Here is a 19256-nt window from a genome sequence, read left to right as displayed (position 1 = left end):
AATACAAACGCCAATGTTGTTTAAGGACAATTTTTTTTTTTATGAGCATGGCCTTATTTCTATTACACATTTTATGCACTGCAGTGCTACCTAGCTGTAACTTATGCTTTGATTACTACATTCATTCTCTGATCCTTTGATTGGGTGGACAACATATTAGTTCATGCTGCAAGAGCTCTAAGAGGTTGGAGGACGTCCTCCGGAAGTTGTCATAATTACTGTGTAAATCTATGGAAGGGGGTGAGAACCCTGAGCTTCCTAGGTTTTGTATTGAAGTCAATGTACCCCGAGGAAGACGGAAGCTAGTTGAGGCTACTGTCAAGACTTTCCCTCCAAGGTGAGGATCAAAGAGAGCCCTCCTCTCTCTCTTGAGAGTGGAATGTCTGAGTGTTACAACAGAGAGAAGCGTTGCAGTATTTTAACATAAAAAAATGGGATATTGAAACAATATTTCTAAAATAAATAATGTGGGAAATGGTTGTTGGGGCTCCAATCAATAATCATGTCAAATCAGTTGTTGTTTTGTGATATCTTTAAGGATGGTTTAACTAAATAACTGTATCTCTGAAAGTGTACGCATTCAAGGGGTCAGGTTTACATCTAAATGTGGTTAAACTTATATGATTAAATATGAAACTATTTGTGAAAAGATAGCAAGATGATTTTAGCCTTCGAAATGAGATAAAATTTGTCATTGAAAGTTTTACCCAGTCAGTAACCACGTCCACGTGAGCACAGACATTATGTCAACAGGATGGAATGCCCCATTTTTCCAGAGTGCATAAAAGGACTGCTAATGAAATTGACCACAGACCGAAAAATGCCGGGTCGCTGCCGGTGTGGTAAGTGATCCTAGCTGTACCTTGAATAATCAACCATTGAGACCAGAGAACGTGAGGATTTGGTCCACACTTTATGAAATGGATTAAAAACTACAAGTCCAAAAAATGGTAAGACCCTCTGAAACTCTCGAGTGAAGAAGATGAAGACTACACAGGAACATTCAGTCTGCAGCTGTTTAAGTACTGTTAGCCTAGGAAACTTGGCCGAAGACAAAGCACAGTTTCCTTTCACCACCATAGAAACCTCTAAAAGATCTATTCTAACAAGCCTCTCTGAACACCGTGTGGTACACCTCTGGAGGAACCGTTCTAACAGACACTGTTAGACCTAGAAGCTACAACCACAAAGGAGTCTCTGATTGACAAACTTCTATCAAACTACTCTCCACAGACGGAACGGGCAATTTCAACAGAGAGATGACAAAGATATACACACGCACATTGCAATTATTTTTGAATGAGCGGTCGTTCATGTGCCAAGTATTCATATTACTATTGTTAGGTTCTTATTTTTCAGAGTAAATAACTTGCGGACACTAGAGAAGCTTTAACCAACTTTAATTCTTCCCAGAGGTTCTGTACAGCTGTAATCAGACAACCCAACATTTGTCCCATCCAGATATTTATATCCCACTTACGACACTCCCTCCCTCCAATCCTTACAGTCTCTCCCTCTCCTTTACACGCCCCTCCCTTTTCATTGTGTACCAAGCCACCATATCGGATTAGTCCACTAAGGACTTCCCATTGTATTATGTTAGTAATCAAGGTATAATCTATCCTTTGTGTGTGATTATGTCCTTCTATGTGATTATTTAGTTAGTTAGTAAATAAATAATTAAGCCAATTTTTAAGCCATGCAGATTTGAAGTCAACGACGTTCAGAACGAGACTGATATGAGATAATAATAATTCATGGATGATAACGATATATTCTGATATATTTTTGAGTTAATTCGGGAAACGGTAACTCATTACAAACTTTTTCTGTTGTACCCCAAGTTACTGATGAGTTAATTGTTACATGATTCATTTAATAATTAAACATAGTTAATTGATTTGATAAAATAGCCATCATCACATTAATGATAGTCACGTCACGACATTACTGTAGACCTTCATAGCAAAGCAATGTGTTTTAACCAATTATTTGGTGATGTGAATATATTTAGTGTAGTATTATCTGAAAAGTTTTTTTTCTGAAATCCACTAAGGAGGATGGTCCTCCCTTTCTTCCTTTGAGGACCCTCTGCTGACATATACGCATACCGGCACGATACAAACACAAATACATACACACATGCACACCCTCACACACACTTTTACACTCATCATATGCTGCTGCTACTCTGTTCTTTATTTTACTCTAATTATTACTGTATCTATCCGGATGCCTAGTCACATTACCTTGCCTTCATGTACATATCTACCTCAAGTACCTTGTATCTCTGCACATTGATCCTGTACTGGTACTCCCTGTATATACTGTAGCTTCATTCTTGTCTATTTTATTTGATTCATTTCATGTTAGTTACTATTTTATGTCGTATTATTATTTTTAAACGCTGCATCGCTGGGAAAGTTTCATAAGCGAGCAATTCACTGTAAAGTCTGCGCAAGCTGCATTCTGCGCATGTGATGAATACATTTTGATTTGATTTATAGTTATAAATACTTACACACAGACGCAAACACGCAGGCAAACACCTCCCCAGACGCACACTCATGGGTAAAGAATATATAAGCCGTAACATCTCGCAAATCCTTTGTTTGTATAAGCAGCCCATTGTGAAAGACGCCATAAACACTCTCACACACACAGAGAGCATATTCTCACCTGGAGTTAGGTTTGAGGTTTTCAACAGCCAGATGTGAGCCGCTGGATGCACTGGAGGACCACCTGTTGTTAAGGACGTCATCGTATGAGGCACTGTGGACCATGTAGCCTGCAGGGGTCACACACAAGGCGTGGGTCAGGGGCCAAATGTCACCAGAGGTTAGAGGGATCAAACATTGAGGGATCAAACATTGATCCATTTTAAAGTTTGAGAAGGAGAAATCAAATGTGTCCATGTTGGTTTTGATGTGTAGCCCAAGGTAAGGGTGGTCTGATGTTAGAGAGGAAATATTTAATTTGACAGGAGAGTGATTGGAGGCAGAAGAACGATCCCAACTAATTTGAGGTATCAGTGGTTTTAAACTAGAGACAGCCACAGTAAGTCACATTGTGGATCTGCTAACCACTACACATACAGAGACAATCTGTTTCTCTGTTTCTCACCTCTTGTTTTGCCTCCTCTCACACACAGAAGGGTAAACTTCCATAAAGCCCCAGGCCAGTACGTGAGTACTGAGGTCATGGAATGCTCAGATCATGCCACTCAGCCAGTGGAAACTCTACAAGGGCGGTGCTCCCTGCCACATCTAGCTCCTATGTGTTCATATTTTTTCTGGAGCCTGGCCAACACAGCTGGCTCAAGGTGGAGGGGAGGAGGAGGAGGGAACCACTACCACAGGCACCACTCTTGCTCTCTGATTGTGTTGATCCCTCTTTCTCTCCCTCTCTTTCATTTTTTCTCTATGATTATATTTTGTAATCAGAAGTGTGAAAACAGAAGCACTGTTGCAGCCTGTCACTCACTTATCCTTCTCTCCTCACTCTTTCATTCTCTCTCAACCCTGCTGCCTCTCTCTCCCTCTTTTTCTTCCCTCTTTACTTTGCTCATCTTTCTGACAACGCAGCCCTTAAGGGAATAAAAATTAGAAAACGTGAAATATTTCAATATTGTAATATATTACAAAATGTGTTTACAAGGTATATATAAATGTATGTAAAATGTATATCACAATATATATTAAATGCATCGGGAAATGTATTTAACGTATTTCAAAATACAATCTGAAGTACATTGAAAATGTATTTTAGAATATATTTTCAGATACATTTTCACATGTATTTATCAAATTATTTAGTAAAAGTCTTTAGAAAGACTTTGTTGGGTTTTTCTTTAGTTTTACTATTTTCTACATTGTAGAATAACAGTGAAGACATCAACACTATGAAATAACATACATGGAATCATGTAGTAACCAAAAAATGCATTTTATATTTTAAATTCTTCAAAGTAGCCACCCTTTGCCTTGATGACAGCTTTGCACACTCTTGACAGTCTCTCAACCAGCTTCATGAGGTAGTCACTTGGAATGCATTTCAATTAACAGGTGTGCCTTGTTAAAAGTACATTTGTGGAATTTATTTCCTTCTTAATGCGTTTGAGCCAATTAGCTGTATTGTGACAAGGTAGGGTTGGTATACAGACGATAGCCCTATTTGGTAAAAGACCAAGTCCATATTATGGCAAGAATAGCTCAAATAAGCAAAGAGAAATGACAGTCCATCATTACTTTAAGACATGAAGGCAAGTCAATGTCAAGAACTTTTAAAGTTTATTCAAGTGCAGCCACAAAAGCTATCAAGCGCTATGATGAACCTGGCTCTCATGAGGACCGCCACAGGAAAGGAAGACCCAGAGTTACCTCTGCTGCAGAGGATAAGAAATTACAGCACCAGAGTTCAAGTAACAGACACATCTCAACATCAACTGTTCAGAGGAGACTGTGTGAATCAGGACTTCATGTTTGAATTGCTGCAAAGACACTACTACTAAAGGACACCAATAATAATAAGAGACTTGCTTGGCCCAAGAAACACAAGCAATGGACATTAGACCGGTGGAAATCTGTCCTTGGTCTGATGAATCCAAATGTTAGATTTTTGGTTCCAACCGCTGTGTCTTTGTGAGACGCGGAGTAGGTGAATGGATGATCCCCGCATGTGTGGTTCCCACCATGAAGTTTTGCACCGTGAAGTTTCTGCAGGTGTGATGGTGTTGCGGGTGCTCTGCTGGTGACACTGTCAGTAATTTATTTAGAATTCAAGGTACGCTTAACCAGCATGGCTACCACAGCATTCTGCAGTGATATGCCATCCCATCTGGTTTGCGCTTAGTGGGACTATCATTTGTTTTTCAACAGAACACTGACCCAAAACACACATCCTGGCTGTGTAAGGGCTACTTGACCAAGAAGGAGAGTGAAGAGTGCTGCATCAGATGAGCTGGCCTCCACAATCACCTGAACTCAACCCAATTGAGATGGTTTGGAATGAGTTGGACCGCAGAGTGAAGGAAAAGCAACCAACAAGTACTCAGCATATGTGGGAACTCCTGCAAGACTTTTGGAAAAGCATTCCAGGTGACTACCTCATGAAGCTGGTTGAGATAATGCCAAGAGTGTGTAAAGCTGTCATCAAGGCAAAGTGTGGCTACTTTTAAGTATTTCAAATATCAAGTATATTTTGATTTGTTTAACACTTTTTTTGGTTACTACTTGGTTACTACTTGATTCCATATGTGTTATTTCATAGTTGTGATGTCTTCACGATCGATCTATTTTACTTCACAGATCGATACCGTTCTAATGTGATCGCAGATCCCCATGGTAGATACATAATTGTCAGTGGTAGGCTGCTCAATACGAACATACTTCTTGTTAATATTTATGCTCCTAATTGGGACAATGGTGATTTTTTTCAAATCGATTTTCTCTACACTCCCAGATATGTCTTCCCATATGTTGATCTTAGGCGGTGACTTTAACTGTTGGTTAGACCCACATTTGGATCGATCCTCCACTAAATCTACTACCTTGTTAACCTCAGCTAGAGTTGTCCGAACCTTTATGTCTGAATTCGCAGTCTCAGATCCTTGGAGAATGTTTAATCCATCTGGAAAAGCATACTCTTTTTTCTCAACGGTTCACCACACTTTTACGTGCATAGACTACTTCCTTGTAGATGACAGGCTTCTCCATTCCATATCTTCATGTTCATATAATCCAATTGTTGTATCTGACCACGCCCCTGTTACTATGGAAGCAGTCTTTCAAACTGTTGACAATCTGCGAGTGACCGCCTTGGCGGCTCAATACTCAACTGCTCGGTAATGAACACTTTGTCAATTTTGTTTTGAGTCAAACCGACTTTCATGGTCACAAATAGAACCCCAAACATCTCTGCATCTACTCTTTGGGAAACTTTGAAAGCTTATATCAGAGGTGAAATTATTTCCTGCACCACACTTGAGAACAAACTGAAAAAGGATAGGCTATCTATGTTAACACACTGTATTGCCCAATTAGATGACATTTATGCCGTTTCACATTCTCCGGCTATTTATTTGGAACGTTTAACTTTGCAAGCAGAATTTGACACATTATTACCAGACCAGGTTACTGAACTACTTATCAAGTGTAGGTGCACTTACAATGAACAAGGAGATAAAGCCAGTAAATTATTAGCTCACAAGTTACGTCAACTATCATCATCATTTCAGATTCCTAAAATGTGTACATCGTCTGGGATATCATTAGACCCTAGGGGTATCAACGATGAGTTCAAGAGATTTTACCAGTCTCTATATACTTCTGAAAGTAATGTGGATGCATTGGAATTGGAGGATTTCTTCCACTCACTTGCTGTGCCTTCGGTCAGACGGGATTTGGTAAAACAAATTAGAGCATGGGTTGGTCAGGTGTTCCATTCCTCATTTCAGAGTAAGGCAAGAAGTTGAAGAATTGTCGAATGCTGTCAAATCCCTTTAATCTGCGAGAAGCTCAGGGCCTGATGGCTACTCAGCAGAGTTTTATAAAAAGTTTATCTCCAAAATAGCCCCTATTCTAATTGAAATGTACAATGAAGCATTTGTAAATGGTGCTCTCCCACAGATTCTCACTCAGGCAACCATTTCTCTTATTCTTAAAAAAACAAAGACCCTCTTGACTGTGTATCATACCGTACAATTAACCTGCTAAATTTTGACTATAAAATTCTAGCCAAACTTCTGGCAACACGTCTGGAAACAGTCCTCCCATCAATTATCTCTCCGGATTTATTAAAAATAGACACTCATTCTTTAATCTTCAACGATGATTTAATATTATATATAATCCTTCTGTCGCCAATACCTCTGAAGCCATTATATCCCTGGTTGCGGAGAAAGCCTTTGACCGGGTGGAATGGAAATTTAAAAAATTACGCTCTAAATAAATTCGACTTTGGCTCCAAATCCATGACTTTGATAAGAGTTCTGTACTCATCCCCTCAAGCCTCTGTCAGGACTAATAACACTCAATCAGATTGCTTCCCTTTGCAACGATCGACACGCCAGGGTTGCCCTTTAAGTCCCTTTCTGTTTGCCCTCGCCATAGAACCACCTGCAATAGGACTTCGCTCCAACCCCCTCATCAAAGGTATAGTCAGATACGGACACAAACAAAAACTGTCTCTATATGCAGAGGATTTATTATTATACACATCCAACCTTTCTGTCTCTGTTCCTGCTGCCCTTGCCACTTTCGCATCCTTCGGTCACTTATCAGGCTAAAAACTGAATCTCAGTAAAAGCGAATTGATGCAGCTTAATATGGCCGCATAAAATTCCCCTTTACATAACTTGCTATTTAAAATTGCTCACAGTAGATATATTTATCTCAGGGTACATGTCACAATCAGATTTGAAAACCTTTTTCATGCCAACTTTGCTCCTCTTTCAACCTGTACTAAGGACGATTTGGAACGCTGGTCTTTGCTACACCTCTCCTTAGTCGCAATAATTAATTATATTAAAAGGAAAGGAATACTCTCCCTAAATTCTTATATCGCTATCAGTGCCTTCAGATTTTTCTTCCCAATACATTTTTCAAAAAGATCGATGGCCTAATACTGCCCTTTATATGGGACAAAAAGCACCCCAGGATATAAAAACAGCTTATGCAGAGGCCCAAACCAGACGGCGGTCTAGCTCTCCCGGATTTCAGATTCTATTACTGGGCCGCTAACATTAGGATTATTCAGTACTGGTTGCAGAGCAGAGAGATATTCCCACCCCCAATTTGGCTCGAGATGGAGGTTGCCTCATCTATACCGGCATCATTGTCTTCCCTCGCTCACTCCTCCGTTACAGGCCCTTACTCCTCCTTCACCAAAAATATATGTGTCAAAACAACATTGAAGATCTAAAATCAATTTAGGCGCCACTTTGGGTTTCAGACAACCTCTTCTTTGGATCCGGTGGCCTCAAACCCAGCTTTTCCCCCCATCTATGGTTGATGGAGCTTCCTCAACATAGTCTAGTCTCGGTATTAAAAGATTCAGGGATCTGTATATTCACAATACATTTAGTACGTTTGAACAATTATCAGCTAAATTCTGTCTCCCCAGAAATAATTTCTTTAGGTTCTTACAAGTCTGGAGTTATGTCCACAGCAAAGATCAAGGATTCACCCTTCCTGGTGAAACACAGTTTGACACACTTCTTATCCCACTTTCTACTCTGAAAGGCACCTCGTCAATAATCTATAGTCAAATTTGCTCACAGCAAAACATCTCATTAAACAATATTACATCCTCATGGGAGGAGGAACTGGGTGAGGAAATATCTGATGAACTATGGGAAGGGGCACTCAAAAGGGTACATAGCAAACTCATTCATAGCATTTATAGCAAACATAGCAAACTCATTCATAGGGCCCAATGGACCAAAGCAAGATTATCCAAAATTTACAAGAATGTGAACCCTAATTGTGTACGATGTAATCAGTCTCCTGCTAATCATGCACACATGTTTTGGTGTTGCCCATCTCTTGTTGGTTTCTGGAAAGACATCTTTAACACACTCTCAGAATTAAGCGGCACACAGATCGAGCCAGACCCTTTTATTGCACTTTTTGGGGTTTCCTTACCCACAATACAACTGACCAAAATGAATAAGGATGTAATTGCCTGTGTCACTTTGTTAGCGAGACGATTAATTTTACAAAGATGGAAATCCTCTGCACCTCCTTCTCATACTCTTTGGATTAAATCCATTTTGAATTGCATAAAGTTGACAAAAATTAAACACACACTCAATGGGTCTGTAGACAAATTCTATGCAATATGGGCTCCCTTCTTTTCTTATGTTTTCTTATGGGGCGGCAGGTTAGAGCGTTGGACTAGTAACCGAAAGGTTGCAAGTTCATATCCCTGAGCTGACAAGGTACACATCTGTCGCTCTGCCCCTGAACAGGCAGTTAACCCACACTCTTAATTCTGAGAGTGTGTTAAAGATGTCTTTCCAGAAACCAACCTAGGCCATCATTGAAAATAAGAATTTGTTCTTAACTGACTTGCCTAGTTAAATAAAGGTCAAATAAAAATGTTAAACAACTAAATTTTCCTGCAGTTCCAGAGTGATGTATATTTACATATTAGTGATGTAAGAGGCCTGGTGCATACACGACATCTCAGATGTTAAGGATTGTATTATCTGTGCTTGTTGACCTATAACAACTGTATCATATATATATTTTTTTCTCTTGTTTTTTTATTTTTTGGTATTTGTATGTTTTTATGTCTCTCTCTCTCTCTGTTTTGCTGTATTGTTGTCTTTGATGTGTTGAGTTGTTTTATAATTACTACCAAATAACTTACAAGTGCAATTATTTTGTAAATGCTGGTGTTGAAAATTCAATAAACAAAGTTAAAAAAAATATTTAAAAAATAAACATTGACCATCTAATACTCAAATCATAGTGGAAAAGCAGGTGAGCTGGTTCTACACTTTTTGGCAATTTTCTGGTGTTTTGTGGTGAAACACTGAGCGTGTTGAGCATAACACATCAACCCTGTTACCCATAGATAGACAGGCTAGAAATGTTTTACCAATTGACATTACTATTTTGAATCTTGTATTCAATTGCCCCTTCCTGTTGCACACAACAAGCTTCAATTCCCCCGGTCACAAGAGGATTCATGGCTGATTTAACTAGTAATTACTGTTCAATTTTTCCCAGATGTGATAAATTCCCACTTCCCACTTGGTTATGAACGCACCATAACACCGCTAACCATACACTGTAGAGCCATATAATTACCACTCATTGGAAGGACAAAGCCTAGACCTACACGTTGACATATTGTGGAGCATTGTACAATGTATAATTTGTTAAAATCGATAAAAACGATTATACATTATTTTTTTTTACAGCCTAGCGCCCGTGATACTAAAGGCACGTACTAGTCACACTTTTTATTACATTTTTTAAGAGGGGAAAATGTGTTTTTTATAAGGTTGAACTTGTGCTCTTTATGACAGAATGTTAAAATTAGGTGACATCCATATACTCACCATCACAATTTAAATTACTTATATCACTGGCAAAGTTTTGGCTTGGTGACCCCAAAAAATGTCTCCATTGATCAATATGTAAAGAGTAATTTAGGAAGGCGAATTAGGAACCCCTTTGGCCACCATGTAGACAGATGTCATAGCCATGCCTTTCTGGAATATTGTCAGGCATAACAAACAGTACATGCATTTGAGGAAATGCAAGGCACTGAATCCATTTTAGCAAAGACGTTAAATACTGTATATTGAAATGAGAGAGAGATCGAAATAGTGGGAAAGAGAAAGTGGTGCGGGTCTGCGATACTATGTGGTTTAGACATCAGAGAATGGCCCAGCCCACTCCAGGACTAGGAGCTTCTGTTGGCCAGCCAAAGGCAACACACAGCTTCTCTCTGGATGACTGAACCCATGTCTCTGACTGAAGCACTGTTCACAAGTCACACTCACTACACACTGGATCCCTCAATCTATCAAATATAGTTTTACAGTACTCAAAACTCAGTTACTGACGTCTAAAACATTGGGGGTTGGGTGACTCCCTAAAATCTAACGAGCAGCTGACTAGTTAGTGTCACACCCTGATCTGTTTCACCTGTCTTTGTGATTGTCTCCACCCCCCCTCCAGGTGTCGCCCAGCTTCCCCATTATCCCCTGTGTATTTATACCTGTGTTCTCTGTTTGTCTGTGGCCAGCTTGTTTTGTTTCGTCTATCATACCAGTGGTTTTCCCTCTGCTCTGGTCTCACGAGTGTTCCTGTTTCCTAGTTTTCCCGTTGTTGACCATGCTGCCTGCCCTGACCCTGAGCCTGCCTGCCATCCTGTACCTTTTCCCCACCAATCTAGATTACTGACCTCTGCCTGCCCTTGACCTGTTCTTTTGCCTGCCCCTGTTTGAATAATACACTTTGTTATTTCGACACTGTCTGCACCTGTGTCTTACCTTAAACGTGATAGTTAGATTATGTCTGCTGACCTGCTATGATCCTTTGAAAAGCATAACAAATGGGTCAGGATAGAAAAGTTGAAGTCATACATAGGCTACGTTTACAGAGGCATCCCATTTCTGATATATTTTCCACTAATATGTCTTTTGATCAATCACATCAGATATTTTCACGTCAGATCTGTTTAAGAGCTGATCTGATTTGTCAAAAGACTAATTAGTAAAAAAAGATCAGAATAATTGCAGCATAAGTGCACACTAACTGCTTGAAGCACTTACAGAATACTCTTCACACCTCTCACATTGTATCTACAGTACACCCCACTATGTGGCCAAGCATGCTAGTCACCCTGCGTGACATTGTGGTCCACTCACCTGACACCATGTCATCCTTCAGTGGGATGGCCCAGTCCAGGATGACGAATGAGTGACAGCCTTCCATGGCGACCACCGTGATGTTGTGGGGCTTGTTTTTGGGCGGCTGTTTCTGATTAGTAGCCAGGCTGTCTTTCTTGAGCAGGTTTTCCAGGACGTCCACCTGTAGGTATTCCAGAGCCTCCGTCAGCGAGCACGGAGCGCCCGGATCCTTCTGGATGAAGTTCACATACGGAGCTGGAGAGAGGGATGGCAGGGAGGGATGGGAAAGCAGCAAGATGGTTGATCAATTGTGTACAATGCTGGGTTTACACACCAACCAAGAAATCCCTTGGGAGAGCACAATGTTTTCTTCGGTCTACATTTTTACTGAACACTAAAATTATTATGTTGAAGAGGCAGTGCAGCTAGATACATGTTTTAAAAAAAGACATTTCCACACTATGAGGTTGAAATTGCCCAATCTGTTCAGGTGGGATGGAGTTTTTGGCCCAGATCATGACATCACAATCTGATGTGATCATTCTGACCAATGACCAGTCATCTTTTATTTGCTTATGTATCTTACTACTTTGAAGGTGTAGGCGGGGTAGGCTCTAGATTCTAAATGACCCTATTCGCCAATAAGGGTTGTGTATATAAATATACCGCCTTCAAATTTGCATCGACACGCCCACACACGATCAGACTGAGCATTTCCATGGCAAAAGGACACTCAGGAAAATAATTTAATTTGGAGTTATTTTTATGACATGATGATTTATTCAAAATTATTTAATTAAAAAGACTGCATAGAGGTTTTAATACAAGAAGGCAATGTTTTAACATCTGCTGGTGGGCAATAAAGTCTCATATTACAATCTATTCCGTTTATAACTGAGTCTACTATGGTTCCCTCTGTCAGGAGTTCAGGAGAAGTCAGAGTGGGTGATCTTGTGTAGCATAACAGGTCGTGTGAGACCCCTGGTCCCATCCTTCTTCCCCATTGGGTGATTTTCTGTCTGTATTTTTGTTGTTCTTCGTGTCCGTGGGAGCTACTGTAGTGCCAGTTGGATCCATACACAGCTGTGAACACTTCCAGAACTCCCAGAATTCTCATTATGATTGGGATGGGAATGGGAATTTGGCTGGACTCAGTCCCACTCCACCACACGACTCGGGACAGGCAACTGTAGCCAACAGACACTGTCCAACAGGGCTACAAGGTTTCTACTCTCCTTTTTTTAAGAATACAATAGATTTGAGAACATTTCAACTACATCAAATAATGTCCTTACAGCTACATGTCCTTACAGCTACATTTCTGGACACTGATGTATGTGTCTGTCTGTGTATGTGCTTTTGAGATATTGTGTCTTCTATAGAGTTTCTATATCTATCTTTTGATCTACTACATTCTGAGGAAGTAGATGTAGTGCTCTTAACCCTTTCCTTTATGTTCCGGAACAGTTTGGAATCACTAAAATACTATTTCATGTAATTTTCCACCATGACCCTTCATCTACTTTCCTAAGTATGGGTCTCAAACTTGTAAAACATGTAATTTAAAAGAAAACTAAAAAAGTTGACCTGGTAGCGACATCCATAATGTTCTGGTTCAATTTGACCCGCAATTTGACCCCTGCAATTTGATCTTGACCTTGGTCTATTATAACCTTTGAACGGTTTGTTCTAGAAACAAGCTGATTTCACATACTGTAGATATAAGTTTATGTATAATTTCCCTATGTTGCTGAGAGGCTGATCAATACTAATCAATACTACCCCTTCAAGACAATTTGACCTTGACCTTTGTTCTAGAGACAATTGTTATTCTGTGCAGTAAAGATCCATCCATGATGATCACAAGGATATAAGTTTGTTTTCCCTGTGACGTTCAGAGGCCGAGGGACAGTGATCTGAATTCTAGCAAAACATTTCATAAATGTCATAAAAATGTATGTAGTAATTTGATGGATTTACGAATTTGGTACAGTATTCAAACAATTGACTTAACATTTTTTACAGTTGGGTCTATCAACTCAGGGGGGGAAAACATACGAAAGAGGACATTCTCAGCTACTGAAAAATACATTTTGAGAGGTTAAAATCATATATTTATGAAATTGACCCGGAACATAAACGGTGTAGGCCAAATCGAACATAAGGGAAAGGATAACTTTATACTTTTCTTCCCTTTTGTAACACTCCATTGACTTAGATCATACGCTCTATACGAGTCTTCAGATAACATGTGTCGGCCTGTAAAGAGGAACCCAATACCCTTTGTCTGGCGCCAGTACAGTTGACTGACACGATTGGTCAATTGAGTTAGCATGGTCAAACCCCCTCCAGATATAGGAATGGTGGACGTGTCAGAAAGCTGGCTGCTGTGTTGGATCTGATATATTAAACTCGTAAATATGAGAGAGTAGGTCTCCTTGTTTGGCCGTCTGGGACCTCTCCTCTCACTGCTGATATCAGCGGGTTTCATATTTTTTCATTATTTCACTGTTATTCTTACTCTATTTCATTCTGTCTTAGGATTTCTATAATAGATGTAATGAGCTTCAGATGTGTTTGCTGTGCGTCCGCCGGCCTCGGCTCACAGGATAGTTTAGCTGGATTAGATTACCTGTTTCAGGGGCCAATGTTGTAATAACATTGTAATAATATGGTAATTAAGGAGACTTTCATCCAATGCTGTCAACAGATAAGCCTACACCATATTCAGTACACATGGCTCTGGTGTTTCAAGCATCGTGCACCAGCCAAACAATTGGAACCAATTCTGTTCCAATTGGTGGTACTGCCCAACTCAGGGGTGGGCAATAATTCTGTCTCGAGGGCCACATCGGGATTGCAAAATTAAGCAGAGGGTTCCACAGATTTCTTTGCAGACCGATTTGTTCGTCAAAAGCAATTTGCGGGCCAGAATAAGGGCAGTTATTTGAAAATGTTATAATGGACCTATTCTACATAATTTCTATCTATTTTAAACGTTGAAGAGTGACCTGTTTGTAATAATGTTTTTACACAAACCTCCCCCAGACCGGATTGAATGGGCTCGTGGGCCAGATCCGTTTGGGCTCGCAGGCCGGATCCGCCGGTCTAACCGGTAAGCCTTGCTTGGAAGGCTGTCCAATGTCACTGACACATTTCGAACTCAGGTCCTCATATTGAAAAATACCAGTTAACACTGCTGTTACTGAGACCCGTCGGTTAGGGTACTGTCCGACTATGCCACGCCAACACATTCACATGGGAGATGTGAGTGGCGCTCCCTGACGGCTCAGCAAGAATGTACACATCATCATTAGGAGCCCAACAAACACAGAGAGGCTCCTTCATGAGAGACAGTAGGAGGGAGGGAAGGAGAGAGAGAGAGGGTGATGGGGAATCAGAGATGTTGGTTTTATTCCTGTTCAGTGTGGGGGGGTTTCAGTCTGTTTTTCCAGCGATAGGAGTGGATGTGGATAAAGCAGACAGAGGAGGAGACAGACGAGGCCAAAGCAAGCACTTTAGAATGGTAAAGAGACAGCAGGACGCTTCAAGAGCAACTGAACGTAGTAAGCAACTTCTCCTTTTGGAAACAGCCTACGTAGCATTGATATGAGTCAGAAACATTTATTCTAGTTTCAAAATTGACTACAAAGTGCAAATAGGGTAATTTTGGTCATACAGTCAGTCTCATCCAAAACAGATTTGCGAGATATTTAGGAAAAAATGGCATGTCACGGAATGAAAGGTACCGCAATAGCTTTCTTTGGGTTGGGTTTATTTCAATCCTGCCCACAAGCCCACAGCTGGCAGTACCCAAGTAATCATTAAAATGGTGCACAGCTGCATGCGACCTGATCGTAATGCTCAGGGACCATCAGTAAATTACACAATGTACATGGGAAAATATTTTTAAATATCAATGCCCTAAAACCCTTAAACCAACTATAACTTGTAGAAATGCATATAAAAATATTGAAAGCATTTCATGAGACAACTAAAAGGTGTGCCACATGAACATATTGTCCCATTTACATTGTGAAATGTATTGATGTTCCCTAACTAGCCCCACAGTTAGGCTATGCAAAGCCAATCCAACTTTGCCACTGTCGCCCATGTCATGTGGACCCTGAACTGTCAAGACCCTGGCCCTTACAATGCGATTGGCGTTGGGAAGTACAAAGGCCTACAGTGCGACCATTAGTTCTACCAACAACATTCTCAACTAACTCCGTTGTCTCCAAATCTCTAGTCTGTCATAGTGACACTTTACACACAGACCCAGTCCCATGTATTATGTACACCATGACCAGAGAAGGGGGTTCCTCCTTGCAGATGCAAGTTTAGCAACCCTAGTGTGTCTTTGTTCCAGCCCAGCACTAACACTAATCATGCTCTTCAATCTAGACCAGGGACCTGGATTAGTTCAATCAGCTGTGTTAGTATTGGGCTGGAACAAAACCCAGCAAACAATGCAGACAGCTTTCCAGGACCATGATTGACCGTTAATCTCTGCAAGAGAGGGTCCCGGAGGGGTGAAACAACATTAGAGGTCATTTCAGGATATCGTCTGTTAGCTGAAAGAAGATACAACTCTGATAGTTCTGCCAGACCAATGCAAAGATGGCACTCCCTCACCTAAAGGGATTTTCCTTGGCCCAGGGGTAATCATGTAAATATAGGCGCTAGTCAAGAACTGTGAATGTATTTATGATGTGCGACTGAACGAGCCAAGATATAGAGAGCCAGAGTTCCTTTCTCCTCCGTGAAAGAAAACTGAACACACACCAAATAGGACTATAATTATTTATAAGGCTGAGACAGGTGTTGCACACAAGCGAACGCACACACACACACACACACACACACACACACACACACACACACACACACGCACACACTTAAAATGCGAGCACGCTCACTCAATCAAACACAAACGCATGCAGGTGTTTCAGCTGGATGCCTGGATGAACATTATTTATGTTACGAAAAAAAAACGGCCTTTCTCTTTGGCATTTAGAGGGACTTCACAGAAGCCCCCCCCCCCCCCCCCCCCCCATTATTATTATTTTTTTTTTAATCACTCACTACAGTATGACAGAAGACATTAAGCTCTCTTTAAACTGAGATCCATCATATAGATAAGGGTAATGGGGTGTGATGACAGGGTTAAGTTCTCAGCAGTAAAGTCTAAATACACAGAGGACAAGGTTAAGCTCTTAGACAGTGATGCTGAAATAACCGCAAGTGGTATGTTTCATCAACGTAAGGTGAGAGATAGATAGGCTGTCAAACTCAAACACAAACAGCTCAAACACACTTACAAGCACTCACCCACGTGCATTCACCCAATCAGGTACACATACATGCAAGCAAGCATGCTCCCACACATTGCGCATACTACTGTTATCACTTTTCTCCATACCGTAGCCTACCTGTGAAGCGTTTCTTCCCGGTGAGGTCGAACTCATTGGAGGGGCTATTGTTGAAGGGCCTGGTGTCTGGTTCAGGGGTGGGGTGGTCTGTCGTGGTGGTGGTGGGGGGCAGCGTGGGGGGCAGCGTGGTCTGCCACAACAACTCATCTAGGAAAAAAAGGGACACAAACTAAATCCAAATACCACTGAATTTAGTCTGTGTGACATTTTGTACGTAGCACTAGACTTTTGTAATGGGCATGTAATAAGCATGCAATAGCTCTTGAAAGGAGTGTGATATCATTGGAAATGACCTTGATGTTTTTTTCCTTTTAAAAGGCAAGTTCTTCATGTGTAATGTTTTGCTGCCAATATTTTTCCATTCCTGAGGCACCGGCTTTTGAGCATCATGCCCGTTTGTTTCGCAGTAGATTACTGTAATGTTCATGGTTCTGAGCCTAACAAATGTGTAAGGATTAAGTCAGTGAAGTCATTCAAATCAATGAGTTACTTCCAGCAGCACCAGGCGTTCTGGCCTGTGGCGTGCCAACGGACCTCTGCATGACACCATCATGTGCCTCACACACAGCCTTGCAGGGAAACACTAAATATATTGGGATGCAATTTGTCGAGTAGTGCATATACGAGCAATAGTTTTCTCATGGCACTAATCAAAGTATAACATCATGGCGTATGCTTACCAAACATAACGTAATCACAGTTCCTCCATTCACTGAAACCATGAATGACCATGCATTACCAGTATACCATAACATGACATGATACACTTTATATACTATATACAAAAGTATGTGGACACGCCTTCAAATTTGTGTTCGTTGGGAACTTCATGAGATGGGTTTCCATGGCCGAGCAGCAACACACAAGCCTAAGATCACCATCCACAATGCCAAGCGTCGGCTGGACTGGTGTCAATCTTTGCTGATTTTTGATTGAGATATTCGACGAGCAGGTGTCCACATACTTTTGGTTATGTAGTGTAAATCATCACACAAGTCATCATCACATGCAGCAAAATCACAGAGCAGAACAGTACAGTAGAGCATGCCAGCGCATTCTCTCCGGGTTAGTAATGCAGTTCACAGACACTGTAGCGGTTGAGTTGAGTTGGCCAGATGAAACATCAGAAACACAGCCGATGATGGAAGGAACCCAAACCCAACCCAAACAAACACACAACCGACCATAGAAAAGACCACAGGCAAGGAAACATCAAATAGAGGAAACAGTCAACAAACAGATGAACTGATAGATAAACAATGCAGGCAGGCAGGCCCAGCCCTACGGCCGTCGGTACATAGCCATTACTCAGCCGGGTACCTTCCTCAATGGCTAAAGCATCAGACAACATGGCAACCATACCCATAGAGTCCGTTTCCAGTCCCGAGGATTCCTCTGTAGGAGAAGTGAGACAGGCTATAGCATGACCAGAAACCACTGTACACACACACACACACACACACACACACACACACACACACACACACACACACACACACACACACACACACACACACACACACAAATATACACACACGTACTGTATAAACATGCAGCAACACTCACTTGTCTTTCTAGCTCCAGCACAAAAATGGTGCACTGTTTTGAGCTAAGAAGGAAGTATTTCCTCCGTTATTTGTTCTTAGTCATCTCAATTGCCATGTAGTAAACTCAAACCAACTAGAGATGGTTATTCCCTTAAAAAATGAGAATTCCGTTGGAAAACACATGACTTATGGCTGTCTGCTTTTGGGTGTATGTTTGTTACAATAAGAGCCTAATACTATGTATGTGTACTATGTATGTGTCTGAATGTGGGCTTTGCGTCTGTACTGTGTTAATCCCTACGGAACACTTAGGTCTAAGCCATAAAAGTGTGTTTGGACGTGTAAGAATATTCAAAGATAAATACACAATACAGAGGACTAAAAGTCAAGAGGGAATTAACCATCAATGGAAGATAGTTGTTTTTCTGTACTGGCGAATTAATGATCAATGGAAATAGTTTATTTGTCATGGGGAACTGAAGATTAATGGGTCAGGGACACGGGTGGAATTCCAGTCTGGGACTCATACCTACATGTGAGGTGGCAAGTTTTCATTGGTCTGAATTGTCTATACGTTGAGCCTGAAACTGAATACTTGGCCATTGGCCCAATTTTACTGCAAGGAATTCTAATTGAACAACCACAGGCTAGGCTTGGGTATAAACTACATCCTGTCTCTTTGTTCAGAGGAGAAACATTGAGGCCAGGGAAGAATGACCATCTGCCATCTACTTTCCAGCATAACAACTATTGATTTGTTCTCTTTGAATAAATATATTTTTTCTCCCCCTGATTTGCTTTGACGGTCTGTGTTATAGAAGAATAACACAAATTGCTAACAAGTATGTGTTAATTGTGTGTCTTGTGGTAAATATAATTGTGTAGTGAGACTAACTGCTTAGCTCAGGG

The 19256-nt window shown here is 40.8% G+C and overlaps 1 protein-coding gene across 1 annotated transcript in view; it reads right to left on the bottom strand.

Moving 5' to 3' along the window:
• LOC110530909 (fibronectin type III domain-containing protein 1) overlaps positions 1 to 19256 on the bottom strand; it is an 81475-nt gene that overhangs the window by 17865 nt on the left and 44354 nt on the right. Inside the window, exons 15-18 of the mRNA XM_036986868.1 lie at positions 18163 to 18195; positions 16801 to 16947; positions 11387 to 11623; positions 2680 to 2788 (exon numbers count right to left, since the gene is read on the bottom strand). Coding sequence (XP_036842763.1) covers positions 2680 to 2788; positions 11387 to 11623; positions 16801 to 16947; positions 18163 to 18195 — 526 coding nt within the window. The remainder of the gene's footprint in view (positions 1 to 2679; positions 2789 to 11386; positions 11624 to 16800; positions 16948 to 18162; positions 18196 to 19256) is intronic.

This window comes from Oncorhynchus mykiss, chromosome 8 (genome assembly GCF_013265735.2).
Source record: "Oncorhynchus mykiss isolate Arlee chromosome 8, USDA_OmykA_1.1, whole genome shotgun sequence".
Lineage (NCBI taxonomy): Eukaryota > Metazoa > Chordata > Actinopteri > Salmoniformes > Salmonidae > Oncorhynchus > Oncorhynchus mykiss.
The sequence above is the reverse complement of the archived record's forward strand: the minus strand, read 5'-3'. Positions and strand labels throughout refer to the sequence as shown.